Source organism: Cygnus olor, chromosome 3 (assembly GCF_009769625.2).
Source record: "Cygnus olor isolate bCygOlo1 chromosome 3, bCygOlo1.pri.v2, whole genome shotgun sequence".
NCBI classification, from domain to species: domain Eukaryota; kingdom Metazoa; phylum Chordata; class Aves; order Anseriformes; family Anatidae; genus Cygnus; species Cygnus olor.
The window spans coordinates 4,078,601-4,100,061 of NC_049171.1; the positions used below are offsets into that span (position 1 = coordinate 4,078,601).

The window sequence follows — 21,461 nt, forward strand, 5'->3', positions numbered from 1 at the left end:
GGACTTTTATAGCAGTGAGATCAATAATTCAGTGTTGAGTACCTAATATCTAACACTGTTGGTAGGGTAAAAGTCTGAAATAAAACGAACAGATTCGTAGCCCTGGTGTGCCGTTTAATTTCTCTCCTAATCTCTGTGCAGGCTGAGAGGGTGAGGATAATTAGCCATCAGAGCAGACTCGTGGCATGTGGTGGACTTTCCATCACTCAAGGTCCTTAGATGATTGTTGGGCTTCTTTTCAGAGAAATATGCTCCATCTCTGTGAGGAGCTATTAGAGTCCTCATGGGGCAGGATTCATGCTCCATAGGAGGTCGGGGAAGGCTGCCACAATAGTCCCTTCTGGCCTTAAAACCCTACAAGTCCACGCACCAACCCAGAGAGGACAATGCTTGAAGGCCTGGCCTTCAGAACGCTTTCCCGCCTAACTCTGCAAGCTGTTTTTATTTTTTAGTTACATTTAACTATATGAAATAATTAGCCCACTAATTAATCCCGTTTACAAGCTTTGTCGGATTCTTCAGCTGTCAGTCATGCCCGAGCCTGGGGCCGGCGTTTAGTCTCAGCTCCCTCCTTCATGTGACTTGGTCTCCATGGCTACAGGCTGCATCTGCTGAAACCCCACTCTCTATTTACTGCTTAATTAAGAATTTCACGCTCAGCCCTTATCTGCTGCTAAGAACAAGAACACACTGTTAAGAAACTCCAAATTTAGGCTGCTGCACAAGGAAAGCCTTTCTTGTAGTCCTGCCTGTGTGGAGCCTCTTTAGCTACCCTCTTGGCAACCGTGCTGCCACCCTTCAATCAAAAATCATTAAATGGGGCAGAGATAATGAGCATGTAGCATATCAAAAGGAGGATGTTTGCTCGGGCTAAGGAGGAAAAGCTGTAAGGACCCATAAGCAGCCGCCACTTCAAAGGGAGAAGGGGCCGATAAAGAGTCATTTGTTCCTGTTTGACTTATGTAAAAGGTCTGGTATGTTGGAGGCCCGTCTCGCAGACGCGGATCCCCCCTCTCGGTGCTCGTGTGTCAGCAGCCGGGCAGCTGGGCGCAAACGGCATCAGCCCAAGCATGTAATCACCCGACCCCGTGCCCACAATGGGCACTTGTAGGGGGTGGCCGGGGGAGGGCCAGGGGACAATGGGGACACAATTATTGCAGCTGCTCGGGAAGGCCATCATTCTTCCCACACAACGTCGCCGGCCCTGGTGGGGCGGAGGGGAGAGCTCCGGCGTATTATTCATACGCTGACTTTTGGAAGCACTTTGCCGTGCCGGTGGGGTTTCGACAGCTGCTTGTGTCCCGCTTCGTTCTAATAATTGTACATTCTGTCAGGGGTCACCTTACTTTTGACCCTCTGCCTTTGTGCCTGCTGGAAAGCCTTTTAGGGCAAACGGCGGGGAAGTGGCAGGGGTGCGCTACATCCAAAATTAACGTCGGTAAATACGTATCAGATGCCAGCTCATTCACGGGCAGGCTCCTGAATTCACACAGGGGGGAAAAAAAGAGGAGAAGGGGAGGGAAGACCCGATGGTGGAGGAGATATTGTTATTCAAACGAAGCGGGCAGCTGAACGAAGCCACCTTGGCCGGCAGCTCGCGTCCGGCTCAGGCGCTGTGCACACTCCCCCTGTCCAAAATTGCCCAGCGACATGCAAGTGTTTCTCTTTGGGGAAGAAAAAAAATGTCTGTCTGACACAAAAGGCAAGAAAATGTACCGTATGGAGGGGATTAAAGGAGTTAAGTTGCCCTGATGTGTTGCATGCTCACACTTTTGTAAATGAGACCTTGGCGTGGTACAATGCAAGGGAAGCTGAATGGGGAGAAATAATTGTAATGGAGAGTGTTTCTGCCATGTGGGGCACCTATGCAGAGATCCTTTAACAAAAGTGCTTGCTGCTACCTACATACATCAACCCTGTTAACCAACCCACGAGTTCATTTGAAAATAATCTTTTCAGACCATGCAAAGGGATCGGCATTCAAGGAGTAAGAGCCTCCTTCACCACTGGTGCTGGGTGAAGGGGAAGCAAGGATGCCGGGGCAATCTTGTGCCAAGGGAATCATGGGCTTCAGTCATTTCTACATCAGCAGCTTTGCTCTGACATTGCTCAGTCTTTGTAGCATCACCCTGTTTGTCTCTGGGGCACCCCATATCATAAGAGAGGTGCTCCTCAAAGGTCACTGATGGGCTCCAGCATGTGGCTTCCTCAACACTGATCCATTGTGGCTCAACCATGTTTCAGGAGGGTGGCCTTCACAAGATGTGACCATACTGTATCTAAAAAACCCACCATTATTGTAACAACAGAGGTGGAAAAAAACGTCACACTGGGACATCTGGGATATTTTTAGGAGAAATATCCTGTGTAAATTACAATAATAACATTATGAGCTTTTTAAGTCTGTTACAAATACGAGCATATGGTACCACAGCATGGTACTGCTCCTTGGTTAAGGTCTCTGGGCGATAGTGGAATTGGCTAAAAACCAGAGAGATGTTGTTTTCTTTTTGTTCACTTTTGGAATGTTTAAACCATTTTCTTTTGGAATAAAACAAAGTGTTGGCTTGCTTCATCTCCACATCCCTCTTGGCTTTTTTTTTTTTTTTTTTTTGCTAAAATTGAACTGCTTGTCACAAACATTATTGCAAATATCACTGAAAGGGTTATCAAACTTTTTATTTACCCCAAATACATTTTTCAGTAGACACAGCTTTTGCGGAGACAGGTCATCCTGATGACTTTGCTCAGGCTGCTCATGTGTGAGTTGTTAAGAAAGCCTGAGGCCCAGCCTCCTATTACTGCTGCGTTAGAAGCAGGTTTGCAGTTTCTGTAGTTGTTCAAAAAATAATTTGATTACACTTATTGTCCTTCTGAATTCCTAAAGAGTGATCTCACTTCCATTTTACTCCATGGGTTGTTGTATCTGCTTTGTATAGGAGAAAAACAGGCTCTTAAGAATAGTTGTTTCTAGTATTAGAATAAAGAAAATAAATAGAGAAATTTTCTTCAGCCTTGTTGCTCAGGGAAAAAGTGGAATCCCAGGTACAAGACCTGAAAATTGTGTTAATTTGTTTGAGGGGACTAGTTGTATAGGCATGACTGTTCTTCCATCTCCATAAAATTCACCCCACATCAGTTGTTTCAGCAGGTCAGTTGTAGAAATAAAGAAATGCCTCATAATCCTTTCAGGGATGGTCTTCCGACTGTGTGATATCTGCAGGAGGAATTTTGTGCCTTCATCTCCATCACTGCAAATACTGATCTGCTGTAAGCAGGAATCAGTCTCCACTACCCCAGATATATTTTACATCACTTCTCCTCACTGCAGTGTCCCCAGGACACCGTATTTCTGGGTTCCTGCTCTAACAGTCCCTGGCAGATGATGGCAAAATATCCTATCCCAGCTTCGCCAGTTTCTAGAGGTGTGTCTCACCATGTTGTTGATTGTGGTGTCTAAAAGTTTTGATTCGCCTGTGATGTATGTTAGCCCAATTGATGTTAAATAGCATAGAGTTGCTTGTTATTTGTAAGTCAGGCTATTGGAGCCATTTATCCTGGTTTCAGCCCTTCCTAATATCCACAGGCAAAATTCCCTGTCACTGCAAAGCTGATAAAAGACTAGGTTGCTCCTCCTTCATGTTCACTCAAGGAGCCCTAAACCAGAAGAAAGTTACTGGGAGTATAGTCAAGAAGGCCTATATTTATGATTCACAGCCCAAGCATCCAGGAAGAGCTGTAATAAGACAGAAAATTGATGAGCCTTATAAAGGTTTTATACAACTAAACCCTGGAGCCTTATAACTAAATTTTGTGAAGAGTCACCTTAATTCAATGTTTACTAATGATGTCCTTCGTCTGTACTGCCTATATCTCTTCCTGTCCTGTACAGAAACAACGATAACATACTCAACGGCAAAACAAAACAAGCAGAAGGACTGTGTCACTGTGGTCTTGATTATTCTCCAGGCCTGTATCTTTCCTTCTTTGATCAGTTTTTGTGAGTTTTTCTGGGAAAAAGCAACAAAATGCTTTTGATTCACACCCATTGCACTTTATACTCAGTTGACATTAATAATTGTGCAAGTGTCAGGGCTGTAGAGAATTCAGCCCCACATTCCTGCATAGGGTATCGATGGCTTATAATGGTTTGAATTGTCACACTGTGTGGTTGGATGACACTTCAAATATGAGAGTCTTTTGTTCTGCATCTGACTCAGAACATGGCTGCACCTCTTAACTGTTACTTTCTTCACTGTGTAAGGGGACTGAACCCCTTTATGAGATCTATATAGCAAATTGATCAGATTTTATGTCCCCTGAGGATTTAATTAGAAGAACAGCTTTTCTCTGAACAATACATACATCCTTAATTAGACGATTGCACTGTAGTGCCTGTAAAATTAAGGGGAAAGAAATAAAAAATGACAAAACCTATTTATTGAAAAAAAGATAACGTCAGAGCTTGGTTTTCTCACTTTTCCTAACACTACTGTGTATTGATGTAACACCTTTGGTTCCAAATTTGCCCTGTTATAATTGACAAGATAAGGAAGGCTACCATAAATAGAAAAGAAAAGATCAAAACTGGCTTACCAAGGTAGGTTATTGTTGTTTGTGAGCAATCTCATGTTCCCAGACTGCTGGTCTGAAGGTGCTACTTTATCTTTCTCGCTAGTTGGGGTAGCCAAGAGGAAGAGCTCTGCCAGAGAGATTAATTTCACCTAATTCCTGTATCTAAGTGTAGTTGTCTAAGCTTACCCTGCCCTCCTTATAGTCAAGAAAGGGAGAGAAAGGTACCTCACTATAGAATATTTCATCCTCGATGTGTATAATAAGATGGATGCATAGCTCTTTTGAGATACCTCCAGTGATACTGTGAGACTTCAGGCTGACTAGCTTGTCATCATTTAATGTTCAGTGAGAAGTATGCCCTTCACAAGGGGTAATTTTGGGGGAGATAAGTACCTACAGATGAGTATTGTCTAAAAGCCAGATGAACAATATGCTAAAGACTTTAAATTAGCATCTTCATGTCATTTTTTCCTCTCAGAGGTTCACCTTGTGGCCACCCAAGGACATGATGTTGTTCAGTTTAAGCCCTGTGTGATGATTTGAGGCAGATTGGCTTGAGTGAATATGGATCAGACCACAGCTACCATCGAGAGAGAAGGTGTCACTGAAGAACAGGGCTAAGGCACCTGATTACTAATTAATCAGACATGAGAAAAACCTCATGGAATCAGTTTCTATTTAATTATGGAAGCCTCATTTGGCATAGGAGCATATGCTGCTAACTCAATCGAGTGCTTTCAACTGACATCAAATAGTAATTATCAGAAAGAATCAAGTTTTTTGATTATTCATACTAATTTATTGAACACTTAAAATTAATGAACCTCAGTTATTTTAAATTTGCTCAGTTGCACTGGGAGAAAAGGAGGGAGGTAGGGAAGGGAGGCTCTCACAGTCTGAATGTACAGAGACTTGTTTAAAGATAAAATAAGTAAATTACAATATGGCACGAAATCCCATCGGTGGGTTGATACACGTGTAGGAAAGTTCCTGGTGTGTTCTGGAACTGAGGGAGGTTCTGACAATGGCTTTATTTATACAATTCTTCTACCCCCCAAAAAATCTTCCAATGGTATTTTAGGGTCATCATAAGGGGTTGGACAGTGAACAGGAGATTTATGTGTTTGGCAGAGTGTTTCTATTTTAACCTACGATTGTTCCAGTCTGGTGACTGAAAGGAAATGCCTTTATATGCCACTGGAGCTGAAGAAGAGGTAGCCTTTTAGCTGGGTCTGAAGCAGTTTTCTTCTGCTCCTCTTAGTTTGATTTGCATTATCCTGGCCCTTCTCCTGCTGACAATGAACTGGCAGAAAGGTTACAACTGTGATAATTGCTTCTGACCTCTTTTCACAGCACAGAACACAGGGTCCCTGTCTTCAGACTATAAAGTCTGACTAATTAAAGCATCTCTTTTAGATACCAGATTTGGGGGAAAAAAATCAAAACCAAACTACAAAATAAAAGCTGTAATTCGCTGTGTGAGCCAGTTAATACATTATGCATTCAGTGGTGTAATATTGCTTGTGTTAGTGGAACTGCTGTGGATTTATAGTGGGATAAATGAGATTCATGTTCCAGCTTAGAATTTCTGATTGTTGAATGTTTTCTTTTAGCTGTTTCTAATGAGTTGTCTTGAGACCCTCAGTATCTGTAAATTAAAATGTATTTGTTTAATCTCTTTGCAAAGTATAAAAAAGACAAAAATGAGTAGAAAAAAAAGGCATAGTTCTTAAAAAATCTTGCTGTTAGAAATATAAAATGTTCTCAGAAAGTCATACGTAGCAATTATTTACTGTATATTTTTGTTTGGTTGGTTCGGTTCGGTTAATCTGTAAGGTCTTGCTGTAATTCCCTTTAATTCTCCATTTTCAGTCACAGGAGCTGACATAATTCAGGTCACACTGAAAGAGAAGGAAAGAGTCCCTCTACCTACATCAGGTGCGTGACAGTCTTTTGAAAGGTTTGGTCTGGCAGCCACGCTATTTCCTTTTTACTACTTTTTCAGAAATATATTGCTGTATTTCACTTCAATATTTTGTACATCTATCAACCCAACAGGGGCTCTTGGCATTCATTTAAGCATTTCATTGAGCCATATCTACCATTGCTTGTGATAAATGTGTGATTCCACATTATAAAAGACTATAAACTTTTGTTAAGAAATATCATACGAGATCAGAAAGGTCACGAGGAATGTAAAACTACAGTGTATTTTAGTGCTCCACAGTGATCTTAGTGTAATAGTTTGACATTACTGCACAGTTACACATTGAGTCAGACAGCATAATACACCGGAGATGAGAAAAGCCTCCAAAATTTGCTCTTAGTTTCATAGCTGCCTTGCTGTTTATTAACAGCAATAACGATTTATGTAGCAATAAAGCTTAAAGATTTTTTTTTTATAGAGCATTTCCCCCTGAACAGATAAGGAAACGAAGACCCAGCCTTGAAGAGCTCAACCTGGGGTTAATTTCTGTTTCCCTATGCTGGCAACAGAGAGTTTTTTTACTCCACGTTGTTATTGAGTGGCGTCTAGTCCACCGCAGGTAGGCGTGAGCTTGCCCCTATGTTTTCAATATCTAAAGAAGCCCTGCTCAGGAAAGAAAAATGCCAGAATTTCCTTCACAGTTCTAGGACAGAGGTAGGTGCTTGCAGAGGCCTCCAGAGGGAGGCCCTGTCTGCGTTAGTGTAGGGCATGCTAAACTTAGTGTGTAGGACTTCCCCGAAGGCTTCCCCTCCTCTGCTGATGACACAGCAAAGGTAGGCAATTAATTTATAAAGACTGTTTTTCCTAACGGCTGAAAAGCTTGTGAGAGTTGATTTCTTTCTTTCTTTTTCTCTTTCTTTCTTTCTTTCTTTCTTTCTTTCTTTCTTTCTTTCTTTCTTTCTTTCTTTCTTTCTTTCTTTCTTTTTCTTTCTTTTTCTTTCCTTTCTCTCTCTCTCTCTCTCTTTCTTTCTTTCTTTCTTTCTTTCTTTCTTTCTTTTAAACCTTTCATACTTTAGCACACACTGGGAATTCAATCTGTTTTCTAGAGCACTGGTGGAGAAAAATTCATGAGAAGAGTTGGCGCTTTCTGGTAGAGTTATTTACCATTTTGATAGCCTGGTTTTGTCACCAAGCAGAGGTGACTGGATTTTATTTTCACTTGTTCATTTTAACTTTGTGTTCGAAGTGCTCAGAGCTTTGGATGGTGTAAATAAAAATAATGAAGTAGTTGTGAAGCATATGCACAAAGCGTAATATAAGCTGTGTGATGATAAACCTAAAGGTTTGCTTAGTTTTGTTGGATCCCAAAGAATTTGAATCTGTTTTTCAGTTATCTTCCTGCCCTTTAGCTCCAAAAACATGATTCTGGGAGAGATTTTTTTTTTCTATTGGGAAACTTCTTTTAAGGATGGAAGATAACAAAAAGCAGTTACTGTTGCTCATCAGTGACAAAAGGAGGATGTTAATACCACAGATGCTTAACTATCAAAGAAATGATAATTCTTCCAGCTACTGAAAATTATAATTACGTCTTTCTATGTCCTGTTTTGTAGTTCCTTCTGATGCTGTCTTGAAATGGTCGCACCCAGAGACATGGAAGGATGTAGAAAAAGGATGGGGTGGATTCAACTGCAGCATCCCAGGCCCAGGGGAAGATGTCATCATCTTACCTAGTAAGGAAGAGGGGTTTATCTTCTTTAGGATTGCTGGGGTCTGTGTACATTTGGATAGGTATTTGTGTTGCAACGTATGCTCCTCGGCACTGGGGTCCATTCTAGTGTGTGTGGGACGCCACATTTGTTCCTGGTCATGTTGGACTCCTGTCCACAGTAAAGAAGTGTGATTTTTGGAACACAATGGTAACCATTCTTTTCTGTTTACACATATATGCAAACATACACACACTCACTCATACTGATACTCAAGCTTAATTATATGCAGGGACTTTACTTCAGGAGCGGAATCACAGGTAACAAAGATCTCATCTCTTGACATACCTTTGCATTTTGTGCAGGGAGCATATTTCACATTTCTATAGATTTCCATTCGTATTGCAATTCCCAGTATCAATGATAATCTCTAGGTTGGTTTGCTGTGGATGCCTTAGCCTACATCTGTATTTTAACCTCAGAATTAAGTTATATTTAAATATTGACTCAGTTTACAGTTTTATTGCATGAACACCCTTCTGTATTCTAGCAAAAATACTGGGTAACTTGCTGCAAAATCTGGAGGAGAAAGCTAGTGAAAACCATTTTACCTAATGGTTGAACCTCTTTGATCAGGAGGTTAGACCTCCTGAGGTCCCCTTCAGACTGAATTATCTTATGTTCCTGTGAATGCTGTGCGGTATGTACTTGACATATTATAGGACCTGGTGTCCCCTCATTTGAGTGAAACCATAAAAGTCTGTGTGCCTACCACAGCTCCACTTCTGGAAATGGGGCTAACACTGCTCCACGTCTCTTACTCTTCCACGTGTTTTTTGCATGTGAAGCCTTTGTGGAAAGAAATTTCTGTTGCTTCATGTTGGCATTTTGGTGTGGAGCTCTGGTCGTAGTTTGGACTTCTCTGTCACGTGTCATTAAAAATATGTCATTGGTATACTGAAAACCAGGCTCATAGTCTTTAGTCTTATATGTCTGGGAGCTAAGTGGTGGGAGGACGGGAAGGGAAGAGGAGGGGTTTCAGTGAAGTGTACTCAGTCTGGGGTTTCTCTTCTCACTTGCTGGGAGAGTTTGTAAGTCTATTGATCTTTCTCTACAATGCAAGGTCTATATGTTTTTTTTTCAGACCTTCTCTGACCAGCTAACTTGCTTTCTACCATGTTCTTTAGAGCTGGAAGTTCTTTTGGGAGATCTTCCAGATATGAGGATGGTTGACATTATTAACGGTCTCAAGTTGTGCCAGAGCATGTTAGGATATTGGATATTAGGAAGAATTTCTTTATAGAGAGGGTGGTCAAGCATTTGAACGGACTGCCCAGGGAAGTGGTGGAGTCCCCATCCCTCAAGGTATTTAAGAGACGTGTGGATGTGGCATTAAGGGACATGATCCAGTGATGGGACTCGGTAGGTCAAGATGATGGTTGGATGTGATCATCTTTAAGGTCTTTTCCAAACTAGATGATTCTAAAATTCTATGATTCTGTTACTGCTGAGCTGGATTTTATTTTGTCTTCCTTATTATGCTTCCAAAATGTGTACTTGGCATCAAATCTCTACAAAAATAACTGGGAAAAAACCTTATGCATGTAGCAAGAAGTAATTTAATTTCAGAAAACGATGATGGTAAGTCATGCAAGTAGGATTTCGATGTTATCACCCTGTCCCCTCACTCAGCCTCTTTTATGGAGTCCATTTATTTTGGGTTGAAAGTTGGATAAAAGATTTTTGTCTGAAACAGCCCCATTCTTTTAATTTCTTTTCAGTTTGACTGAATTTCAGATCTACTGAAACACTTTGTGAACTTACTTTAATTTCAGCAAATGTTTCCGATTAGAAATCTTATTTTATTTTGAAATATACTTATGGTTTGATTAAAAAAAAAAAAGCTAAAAAGACAACCAAGCAACCCCAAACCTTCTTAAGATTGAATATATAATTTCAGATTAAATTAAGAATTATGTTCAACCTTCAATGAGTATTTAATTTAATCTTCATTTTTCTGACAAATGTTAAAAAAACAAACAACATAGCCTCTCCCCCCAAGACATGTTCATTCTGGATCATCTTGATGCTATGTTTGTCTTTACTTTTGGGTAGGAACTTACTTTTACATGAAGAATAATTTCCTTCTCCCAATTAGTTTTCTATTTCCTGTCAAAGAGCATAGTGTGGTTTTTTGAGTGTTTGTAAGGTCAGAAGCCAGAGAAGCCACAGAGATGACCATGCAGGGGTGTGAGCTGCTGTAAGTCATATGCCCTATGGAGTCTGTGTTTAAGCATCTGAACTTGCTCCTGGTAATTCCAGTCAGCAGAGCTAGGAGAGTTGTGGATATGTGTGTGAACTGAGTTGCTCTTTAAGATTCTATGACAATATTATGCAGAAGTCCAGGGCTCTATATATTGCTTGTATGAAGATATCTAGTGTTTGAAGCACTCCAGGATTGTCCTGCCTGGCCTCCAGGTGAACATCTAGATGGATACAGGTATCCCCTAAGTCATATTTGCCAGTCACGTGGTGTAGAGGTCTCAAATATCTAAGGGCATTTCAGATTGTACTAAACGCCTACATAAATTTATTATGATTGGAGCTTGTCAGATGACTCAGGTCAGGTGCCAGAAGTTGTGTCCTGAACCTCATTCAGGATTACCTGGAGAGAAGAACCTAACTTGCTGTTAATGCGTGTCTTCTGAACCATAAAGGTCTATGTTCCTTAATATAAGGATGTATCTATGTCTGTACACACAATGCTAACATCCATGCACAGGGGATTGACTGCCAGTCTCCAAAGTCCAAGTGCAACACCCAAAACATGGACTTGCTTTTCTCTTCCAACAACTGTACTCCATCCATTCCACTGGTATTTCATGTTGAACATGAATCATGCCATTAAGAAAGAGAGAAAGTGTCCTTTCTCCCTGGTTCCTATTCCACTCTCACCTCCATTATATCTGACCCCTTATACAGACATTAAATAGTGGTGCATTTCCTCTGTGCTTTGCTCTCTTTCTGATCCTTTTGCCATGGTTGGATTTTGCACTCTATTGCGTATTTTGTTATCTGTACCTCTCAGAGAGCAAGGCAAGAAGACAACACCAGATCATGTTTCAACTTCTTATGTAGCACATTATACCCAGGTCAAAAATCACCCCTACTTAGATCCCATGATTGTTAAAAGACGAAAGCATTTCAGCCTTCAAAAACATACTTGTGTGTCAGAGAGTGATATGATGAGGCACAAGAATGTCAATGGCAGTGGTGGCCTATGTACTGACAAAGAATAAATTATGTTGAGTGTGCTCAGATGATCACAGGAGGCAAATCACAATCGACACGGACACAGAAAGTAATAAATAAAAAAAAAGCTCAGCTAAGGATTTGGAGGTTTGTTGTTTTGATTAGGTTAGGAGAGTGGAAACTGGATGCTGAGGTTGTGGTAGTCCTTTGCTGCATTGCAAATTCACCTATGAACAAAACTGGCCTGTGTTTCCTGCAGAGGTGAGTGTAATCCTCTTCCTATAATATCTCATTTCAAGCTGCCACATGAGGTATTGACCAGGGCCTTTGTCACATACCACAAGGTCCTACATGACTAAGCTGTGCCTGAAGCATTGCACAGAACTGCCCACAGCCCAGCCCAACCCATCTAGTTCTAGGACTGGGAGCAATACTGCTGCATCAGCATGCTGGAATACCAGAACTAATTAGCTCTCCTGAGAGGCAAAGCTCATTAGCTTATGCCTGCTGCTGTGCAGCATGACCGCACAGCCTTTGGGGTCAGAACAAACATCTCCCAAATTTAGAGCAGCGCAGGTTTGGTCAGCTGAACTGGAAAAGTTCTGCACTGTGCTGCAGGATGTGGTTTAGTCCCTTAGCACACTGGTGTCTGCTGGTTGGGAGGCAGCAGGATAACATGATCTCAACTATGATCTACTCAACATGATCTGTCTACTCTCTTTTAGTTATGATTCTCTTCTGGGAGCAATCCATAATGATTTTCAGTTTGAAAGCCAAGCCCTGGACCTACTTTTGATTACTGGATCAGTCCTTTCAGCCTCCAAAGAACAGTTTTAGAATACTAGAAAAGCAAATAATGGGTGCTTAGTACTGTTTTTAGTGTGAAGAAATGCAGGGGGTGACTTCGGTCCAGGTCTGATGCTGTGCTGGAATCTCTGAGTGAATCTGAATTCTCAGTGTTCACAGAAGAGCTGGAAAGGGGGATGTTGTACCAACTTATTTTGTTCAGTGCTTTGTTTTGAAAGCATTAATGGGACTTCCAGAAGTTCACAGACCTCCTTGTACGAGGCTGAATTTTACTTGCAACAGAGGTGGATCCCTCATGTTAGAGTAACTTTTAGTGTTGGTGTGCTACAAGTCCCCTCAGTCTCTGACTCCCTAGCGGGTATAAGTCTCTTCCAGCCCCAGCTGGAAAAATTTAGCTCAAGCTGCAGCAACTTGTGCTTTTATCTCTAGAGGTTCATCCTCCAGAGCTGGAGCCATCCCGCAAGGACTTCTTGTATGCATCAGACTTCAGCAGCCTCTCCACCTTGGAAAACAAGCTGGATGAGTTTAGTCATGCCAGTCTGGCATCATTAGCTTCTCAAGCCCTCGGATTTTCAGGGCTTTGGTTTATGATTTTCAGTGTGACACACTCCTGACGCAGCGCGCCTTGGGTGGAAGGAGAATGTGTTATAATTCCAGCCGATGGAATGCTGTTTTGAAGGGTATTGATATGATATCATGTAGCCTCTGGCAATTTTTTTTCTTTATTTTTTTTTTTTTTTTAGTGATGGAATTCACTGTTATTCATTTTCTGATTTTGATATTCTTTGAACTTTTTCTGTTTGAAGAGATGAATGCTGTAGTACTGTATCTCGTATAATAGCTCTTCTGTTGTGCCTGATTTCCATTCAATGGCATGCTATGGTGTTTTATATAGCAGTGCGGTAGATCAAAGGCATTTTGTGTCATTGCTGGAGTCATTAGCAAGTTCGCAGTGTTGTACGGCTGAATATTAAGACTGTGGCATACCTGTGAGCTTTTGTCTGGAGAAAGTATATGGATGGTGAAATATAGCCTGTTTTCAGGTTTGAACTATTGTTTTCTGAAAGTGGTTGCTTGCTGTTATGTGAATGTCTTCATACAAGAGCCACCCAGTTTCATCATTCTCTGAAAGTAAATCTCTTGAGCTTAGGGACCTAAAGTTTATGAGTTCAACCCCTTAGTAGCCATCTCCTCTATTACATGACTGAGCATATTCTGTAGGGACTGTATTCATACTGAAGTCTCCTTTGAATCTCTTTGCTTTTTTTCAAGCGTGCAAGGAACTTTTTCTACTGTGAAAGGAGCCTTCTGTTGTCTCTACAGAGCAACATTTCACCCTCTGAGGACTTGACACCCTGGACGTGACATCCCAAATGTTGTTCTTTTAAACAGAGGAAACCGCAGGTTTGCAGAGATCAATATGAATGGGAGAATTTCACACAACTGTGTTTCAAGGCTCACATACATGATGCTACAGTTACAGAGCAGTCAGCATTTCCTTTATAAAACCCTTTTTAGAAAGATGTGCAACTCAGCAAAAATATCTGTTCTAGACTGAAACTTGACATATAAATGGTATGCCTAGGAGCACTTCTTTTTTTCCTTGTAAAAATGTTTCAGTCTGTGTTTGATGAATATACTTACGGCCTTTGTCAACTGCAGCTTTTTGCCACATTCTTGAGCTGTGATTTCACAAACTAGATTCCCCTTTCTGTCTGAAAGATATCATTTAACAACATCTTCCCCCTCATTCTCTTCTCTCTGTTTCATACCCTCACATACTGTGCCTCCCCTTCTCAGCTCTGCAGGGCATAGGACTCCACCTGTCCTGTAAAGAGATTATAGATGGGAGCTTCTTCATGCCTGTGAAAATATATCAAGTACTAACAGTATCAGATTTAGGGGGAAACCAAACAAAACAAACCAAAATGTGCTTGCTCTGTAGAGACTTATTACATCTGACTGCTGTGAAAATTTTGAATGCTTGAAAGATGCTTCAGCCCAAGGATGCAGGGAATTTCTTTTGAGATGGGATGTTCTGAGTCACCATGGATTGCTGCAGTTCTTGGCACAGTCCTTGAGAATAGAGGGTGTCTCTTGAAGATATCTTGAGAGAAAGAGGAAAAAATGGGAAAGGAAGAGGTGGAAAGACTGAGTTACAGGGACGGAGTAGGACCATGTGTGGAGAAGAGACAAGCAAACCTGTAAGCAGACCCAGGTCCCCACTATGCAGTAGTTTCCCCTCCACACACAGCTGTGACACTTCAGTACTGCAAACCCAAAGAGCTAGGGAATGCTAATATTAAGACAGCCTACTCATATTTTTCCAGACCCCTCCTGAGAGTAATTTGTGTAGTTTTTGATTATGTTTCCTGCAGACAGGGGCTTAGAAGAGTTAAATCTTCATATTAAATAGCTTGAGTCAACCTCTAATTACACGTTTTGAGGAGAAGACTTTCTCTGTGCTTCCTAATGCATGATCATTTGTGTCTTTGTCCAAAGCAGTTGTTAATGGCTATAGACAGAAGCAAAACCATGAAACAGCTGATCCAGTTCTCAAGATATTGCATGTCAGTTCCTATGTTCTACACCAAAAGTGTTTCAGGGGGCCCGTTCTCTCCGTTTTGCCAAAGCCCATTGGAAAATGCATGTTCCTTAATCCCTCCTGCCTTGTGTATCTGTGCCTCACAATAACTATATACTGTATCAAGGAAAGCGACAGTGAATTTGATTTGTAGGGTAGGATTTGGCAGCTGCCATTCTGTTGAAAATTTCGCATTGAAAATTCTCATTTTCTGCAAGCTATCTCTGTGAAAGCCACAATCAGGTCCTAAACGGGACTTCTACTCCACAGAAAGACCCTGAATGATGCCCTCTTCTTCCAGGGGCATCCACTGTCTCAGAGATGCATCATATCAGGAAGCTGTTACTCTTGTTGATAATGAAAGGAGATGAACACCATGATTTAAGGGTCTGAACTGCTTTCCAGTGCAATCAACTGAAAAGCTCCCAGTAACATTAAAGAATATTAGATGTGTCCTGAGGGTGGTGGAATTCACCTCTGTGTGGTGGGCTACCTATAAACAATGCACTGTTTAAGTCCTTACTCACGTCCTACTTGGAAAGCTTAAGTAGTATTTGGATGGCTCACAGACTGTGAGCTTGGATCTTTAGGAGGCAGCTGTGATGCTGTCATTGCGCTCGACCAACAACAGTCCGAAATTACCTTAACTGCATTTCAGAGATGAGCTGGCATAGGAAATCATAAATTGATCTCTGGTAATATCCAGTGCTGTAGTGTACTTTTAGTGTCAGCTTGGTCAAAGCAGGGATCAAGGAGTCTGGAAATGAGGTCAGAAGTGACTCATGCTTCTTGCTTTGTCCTCAAGGAGCTGAGGGAATGGTGCTTCCCCTGGTTTCTGTTAACCAATTAATTAATAGGGAATGCAGCATTTTTTCACTTCCTTCATTCTTGTTCTCTGCAGTTTCATGAGGGAAAAATACTGTCTGGACAGCTTAACTTATTCCTCTTTCATTGTATTAGGTGTTCAAGCTTTATTTTCATAAACAGTGCAAGGCTCACCCAGTGAGAATGGCATGTCTCCAACTTGCTGCCTTTTATATTCATTCTTAATGTTCAAGTGACATTTGATGAGACTTAAGCATGCAACAATATCATTACAAATATTATGTTATCATTCATTTATAAGATTACAGTCATGCCACAGAGCCTCAGCTGTAGATGAAGCTCTGGCTGTGGATGCTGCACAAATATCCAAGCCCTGCTCCAGTAGTTCTACACACACACACACACAAAGAAAAAAGATTTAAAGAAAGCTAAACTCAAGCACAACAAACCTTTCAAACTTCTCCATCTCCATGTCATTGTTCTAAATAATTGTCTGCTTTGTTTCTCAGACCGAACCATCCTGGTGGACACAGATCTTCCCCCTCTGAGAAGTCTCTACATCCTGGGGACTCTCGAGTTCCCCACCAATGCCAGCAATGTCCTGAGTGCAGCTTGCATCGTGGTGGTGGGAGGTACGCTGAAAGTGGGTAAGTGAGCAGCCTGTCTTCTGGACGCCTGGGGTTTATTTTTGCTCTCAAAGAGAGCAAGAAATAGACAATAGAAAGAAGCAATAGACAAAGAAAGAAGGAAGGAACACTGTGTTATGCTATAGAAACATGCTGCCATCCTAATGCAGCACAACTACCTGGGTGCCTGCAATGTGGACACTCAGAATCCACATTAACCACACAATGATTATCTGCTGGAGCTAATTACCTGTTCATTTAATAACAACATATTGCAACTACTGCAGTCCTCGCTCCACTGAAGTCAAAACTCCTCCTGCTTTCATGGAGGAGGTGGTGGCTGAAATTTCATCTGGTATATGTAAAAGTCCTCCCTGCTTCACATGGGGCTGCTTTGTAAGACAGTAATTCTTCAGGGCAGGATCTACCTTATTCAGTGTACAAGCAGTGCCCTGTGACTGTGGGAAGGAGCGAGGCCAATTGGTGGCACAAAGGTATTTAAAGCTAATGCAGGCAAAATGATGGAAAATCCCCCAAGTGCCTGGAAATTCCAGTGTGGTGTAAATTTGGCACATCTGGACTCAGAGCATTTGTTCCTCTCATCCCACTGTACAGGTGAGTACCAGGACTTCAGGGAGGTGCTACCCTGCCCCTACTTCTAGTGCTTTCAGTGTCCCCAGTGTCACTGGGGCTGTTCCACATTATTTGGAGTGGACAGGTCAGTGTTTTTCTGCACAGAAGTAATTACTCATATAATTCCCTTTAAATATTGAGGTTCCTAAAGCCAGGCGTTGTATTTACTTACAGGAATCCTTAGGACGCTGGGATCACATTGTTGATCACTGTCTGACCTTTCTCAAGATTGGTTTCATGAACTTTAAAAGGAGAATTTGTTTGTGTAATCACCCCAAGGAAGCTAGCTCCAATATTTGTTTGTTGTTAATCTCAAGGGACTGTTTAGTTAATACAGCACTGGCCAAAAGAGTTATTTTGCTGGCATATGTTTTCCTTTGGAAAAAAAAAGAAGAAAAAAAAAAAGGTTTGAAAGCTTAATCTGCGAGGTTAATATATCTATACACTTAAAAGAGTCTCAGTCATTTCTTACTTACACTCTTTTGTAGTTTAAATGTGGTTTCTTATTGGTTTTAAGAAAAAGCATGTGTTCACTGCTAAAAACACTTATTAAAAAACATTGAGGCACTTTGCTGCCTGAACTCCCCTCCAGCGTATTTGTGAGTAGTCATGATATTAAAAGCCAAACAGGTATTTGCAGCTGTTGAATCGTGGTCCAGCATCTTCTGGAGAGAAACCCTTGCTCTAGTTTGAGCTGTGAAGATGATAGGTGCGTAGAAACTCTGCAAGTTTCCCACATTTTATATTGGCCTCTATGTCTGCCTATGAGACTGGGAGTGAACATTTTTTTTCCCTTCCTCTCTCTCTTCCCATGTGTTCAAGGCCTAAAGGTAGCTTCTTGGAGCCCATCTGTCCAATCCTGACTGTTCCATGCCTGAAGGAAGGTTCTGAAGCCCATCTGTCCAATTCTACCACACCCTAAAGAAATCCTGACACAAAATAGATAATGAGACAGTTTAGTAAACAGATTTAATAGATGTGGACATCAACATTCAACATTGCCTGAGCAGGATCTGAGGTTGACATCATGTGATCCAAATCCCCAGGTCTTCTCTGTTGTGTAACATCTCCGTGCCCTGTTTTCAGCATAGCAGTCTTTGATCACATGTCATTGTTGCAAATCCAGTGGCCTGGGCCAAACAAAGACTTTCTGGCAGAGCTTGAGTATTTTGTTGAACAGCTAGAGAATGTTGATAAGTTCCAGAAACAAATCTTTGCTCTTACTTTGGTACCCTTAAGAGCACTTGGCATCTTATTTTCAGGTAAAAATAAAGAAGTCAGATGGTTAAAACATGACTACAAGCACATGGGAACTCACTGACATCAGAAATACATAACAAAGAAAAAAATCAGTATAAAAATTGGGTTTTTGAAGCATCAACCAGATCCTAATTAATTTTATTTAAACAGTTATTTGCAGTGAAACTGGGATGAGAAAATACAGTCAAAGCTGGGAGATCAAAACTGTTGGGACACCTTTGATCTTGGAGGGTCTGTCATCACTTCTTCAACATATGGCATAATCTGTGGTCAGTGTGAATTATGATCAAGAGAATCACAGGGAGACATGAGTTGAAAAGGATTGCAAAACCTCTGTCAGAGCCCTCAGACAACTCAGAAGAAATGTTTGGGTCTATCCACAACGTATCTTTTCTGGGTGATCCTGGTCCTTCAGCGTTGTTAGACCCAGGTTGATCTGATGGTGATATTTGCAATTACATTTTAGAAGCAGCATTTATTTATACCTTCCTGCATTGCCATTCCTTAAAACAATTAGATATTTTTTCCAGTTTATAGCAGGAGGGATTGAGGTGCAGAGAGATTAAGTGATTTGCTAAATATCCTCAGCACACCAGTGTCAGAAGAAGAAAGGAAATGCTGAGCTCAACATCCCAGAGGTTCTTTTTTGAATCTGTGCTAAGATGGTTGTATTCATTTCAACCCATGTCAGCAAAAAATCACGGACAGTATGCAGGGAAAGTGCTCTCTTCCACTGCTGAACAAAGCCCTCAGCTCCTGATAAGTTTGCAGAAAATGCTGAAGTTCCTTTTGCACAAATTGATCTGTTAGACTCATCCTGGTCTTGGCTACACTCAGCCATTCTTTGCTGGCAGTGCTGGCAGGCTATTTTTGCTTTTTATAGTAGAACCTGCTAAGTAATTATCCAGGTAGGATTTCTCTTTTCAGTCTCAACATGTCACATTCCTTTTTTTTTTTTTTTTTTTTTTTGATATTTTGTGATGGCTGCTTGTCAGTCTTGTCAGTCATTTGAAGCAAGAAGCCTAAGGTCATCATTAGCTCATGGCCTGATTGTCTGGAGATGAAACCCCAGACATTTCTGATGTTTCTTATTGAGCTTGTGGAACGAGAACTCCAAAAGATTCACTCCACTTTTTTATTTATGTTTTTATTTTTTTTTAGAACTAGTAAGAACCCCAAAACTGAATTCCCAAAGAGTAAATCCCTGTGCTTCATGAGATGACCATGTGCTAACGATGATTAATGCTCAGCCTCATAATGACAACTGAGGCACAAATGAGTCTTGCCACAGAATTCCTCCGAGTTCTCTAATACCTTAGTTGTTTGAGTCCCATATTCTTTAGTTGCGAGTTTGGAGTCCCATCTTGTAGTCACTTTTTCATCCCAGATAACAGAAGGGTTTTGAAAAGTTCCTTGCACCATCTGATCTCCTTCAATTCTCAGCTTCCATCTGTTTGGTCTTTGCCCTTTCCAAGCCATTCGTTTCTTCAAACTGATAGTATCATCTAGGGAAGGAATTTGTTTTACGTGCTTAGGGCACTAACATTTAGGTGTTGCGTGTGGACTTCAGGATGTGAGCTGGGTGTTCCAGTTGGACTGCCTGATACAATGAACTAGAACAAATTACAGTCTAAGCTGGATTGTCTGATCTCAGATACCCAGAGAACCAGGATTCACCTACATGAAGAAACTAAAATGCAGTTATATGAATCTCCCTGAGAACATTGTTCAGTTGCCTAAATATGGAGACTTTGGATCACTTAGGGCACACAAGTGAAGCTGGCTTCCAGCTTCTGCTTGAAAAGGCACTGTTCTCTCATTGATCATATCTGTCATTCTCACGTAGTGGATTTGGAGGGGGCTAGGGCTCTCAGATGGCATTAAGCATCCATATCTAGGCAGCTGAATCTCATCCTACGTGTCTCACATTCCTTGGACAAACATCTCTCACTTCTTGCTGCTGGCTCCAGCTCTCCAGTTCCACATCTGTCTGTCTCATCTCTTTCTTTTGTTTGGAAGCTTCATCTATAAGAGGCAACAGTGTGATGCCTCCCTGTTTACAGCTACTTTGCAGGCTGTAGCCTGGACACCTGAAGGAACAGATGGGGAAAGATATGTGACACACTATGTGACTAGCTATGCACTGACCATGAGTAAAAACCCTTCCTACTTTCTGGTGACTACACACCACAATTTTCAAAATAGCTAAACAGGTAAGAGTCCAAGAGGTTTCGGATTCAGAAAATACAGAGCTTATACTGGAGGTGGTCACGGCAAGATACTTATCAAAGTCTATTTACCAATGGAAGGGAGGGAATCTTATCTCAGAGACTTCCTTGTTCTTACACGCAACAGCTGTTGTAGAGTGTTATATTGTAAATAAAAGAAAGGTTAGAAGTGGGGAAACACCCACTATTCTAAGAAAGAGATGAATAGGATATGCTATGGAAAAAAGAAGAAAAAAAAGAAACGCACCAAAAACTGTCAGGAAGAACATCTGGAATCAAAGTGAAATATGAAAACATTGGAAAATGCTTTTGAAACCCAACAGAAAACTAGATCCAGACTGCAGTCCAGAATAAGTGAAAATCTGGGTAGAAAAAATACAGCCCTCTGTTCTCCCTTAATTATTAATATAATAATAATTATTAATATTTTTTTTCCTGTTTTCATATAGTGGGTTTTAACATTCTCCAGAGGTTGTGCTAACAGAACTGTGTCTCAGTCCAGGCAGCAGGGCTTCACACTTCTTCAGGAAAGTATATAAACTGTGGTGACTTTATCAGCAGTGTAAGTTACTTCTTATACATGGGATTGTCACGTGTTTATTTTTGCACTGTGTATTGCCAATACTCGCTTGAAGAACCTCAGTTTAGAAACCCCTCACAGAAGTTCACACACCTGCAGTGAGGCCATTTAATGTGACATCAGACATCAGAGAGACAGTGAAGGCACACAGCAACTGTGCAGTGACTCATTAAGGTTAGAAAAGCCCTCCAAGATCAACTGGTCCAACCATCCCCCTACCACCAATGTCACCCACTAAACCACATCTGTAAGCACCACGTCCAACCTTTCCTTGAACACCCCCAGGGACGGTGACTCCACCACCTCCCAGGGCAAACTGTTGCAATGACTGACTACCTCTGAGAAGACAGCTCAGCTCCTATGCACCAACAGATTGACTTCTGTCTTGCATTGAAGTGCCTCAGGTATATGGAGTGAACAAACTGCTGCTCAGGAGCTCTGCCCAGGCTGACACA

At 41.3% G+C, this 21,461-nt stretch overlaps 1 protein-coding gene across 1 annotated transcript in view; it reads left to right on the plus strand.

Moving 5' to 3' along the window:
* The window catches only part of PKHD1 (PKHD1 ciliary IPT domain containing fibrocystin/polyductin), a 254,208-nt gene that overhangs the window by 147,225 nt on the left and 85,522 nt on the right, over window positions 1-21,461 (plus strand). Inside the window, 3 exon segments of the mRNA XM_040550788.1 lie at window positions 6,448-6,513; window positions 8,116-8,235; window positions 16,189-16,326. Coding sequence (XP_040406722.1) covers window positions 6,448-6,513; window positions 8,116-8,235; window positions 16,189-16,326 — 324 coding nt within the window.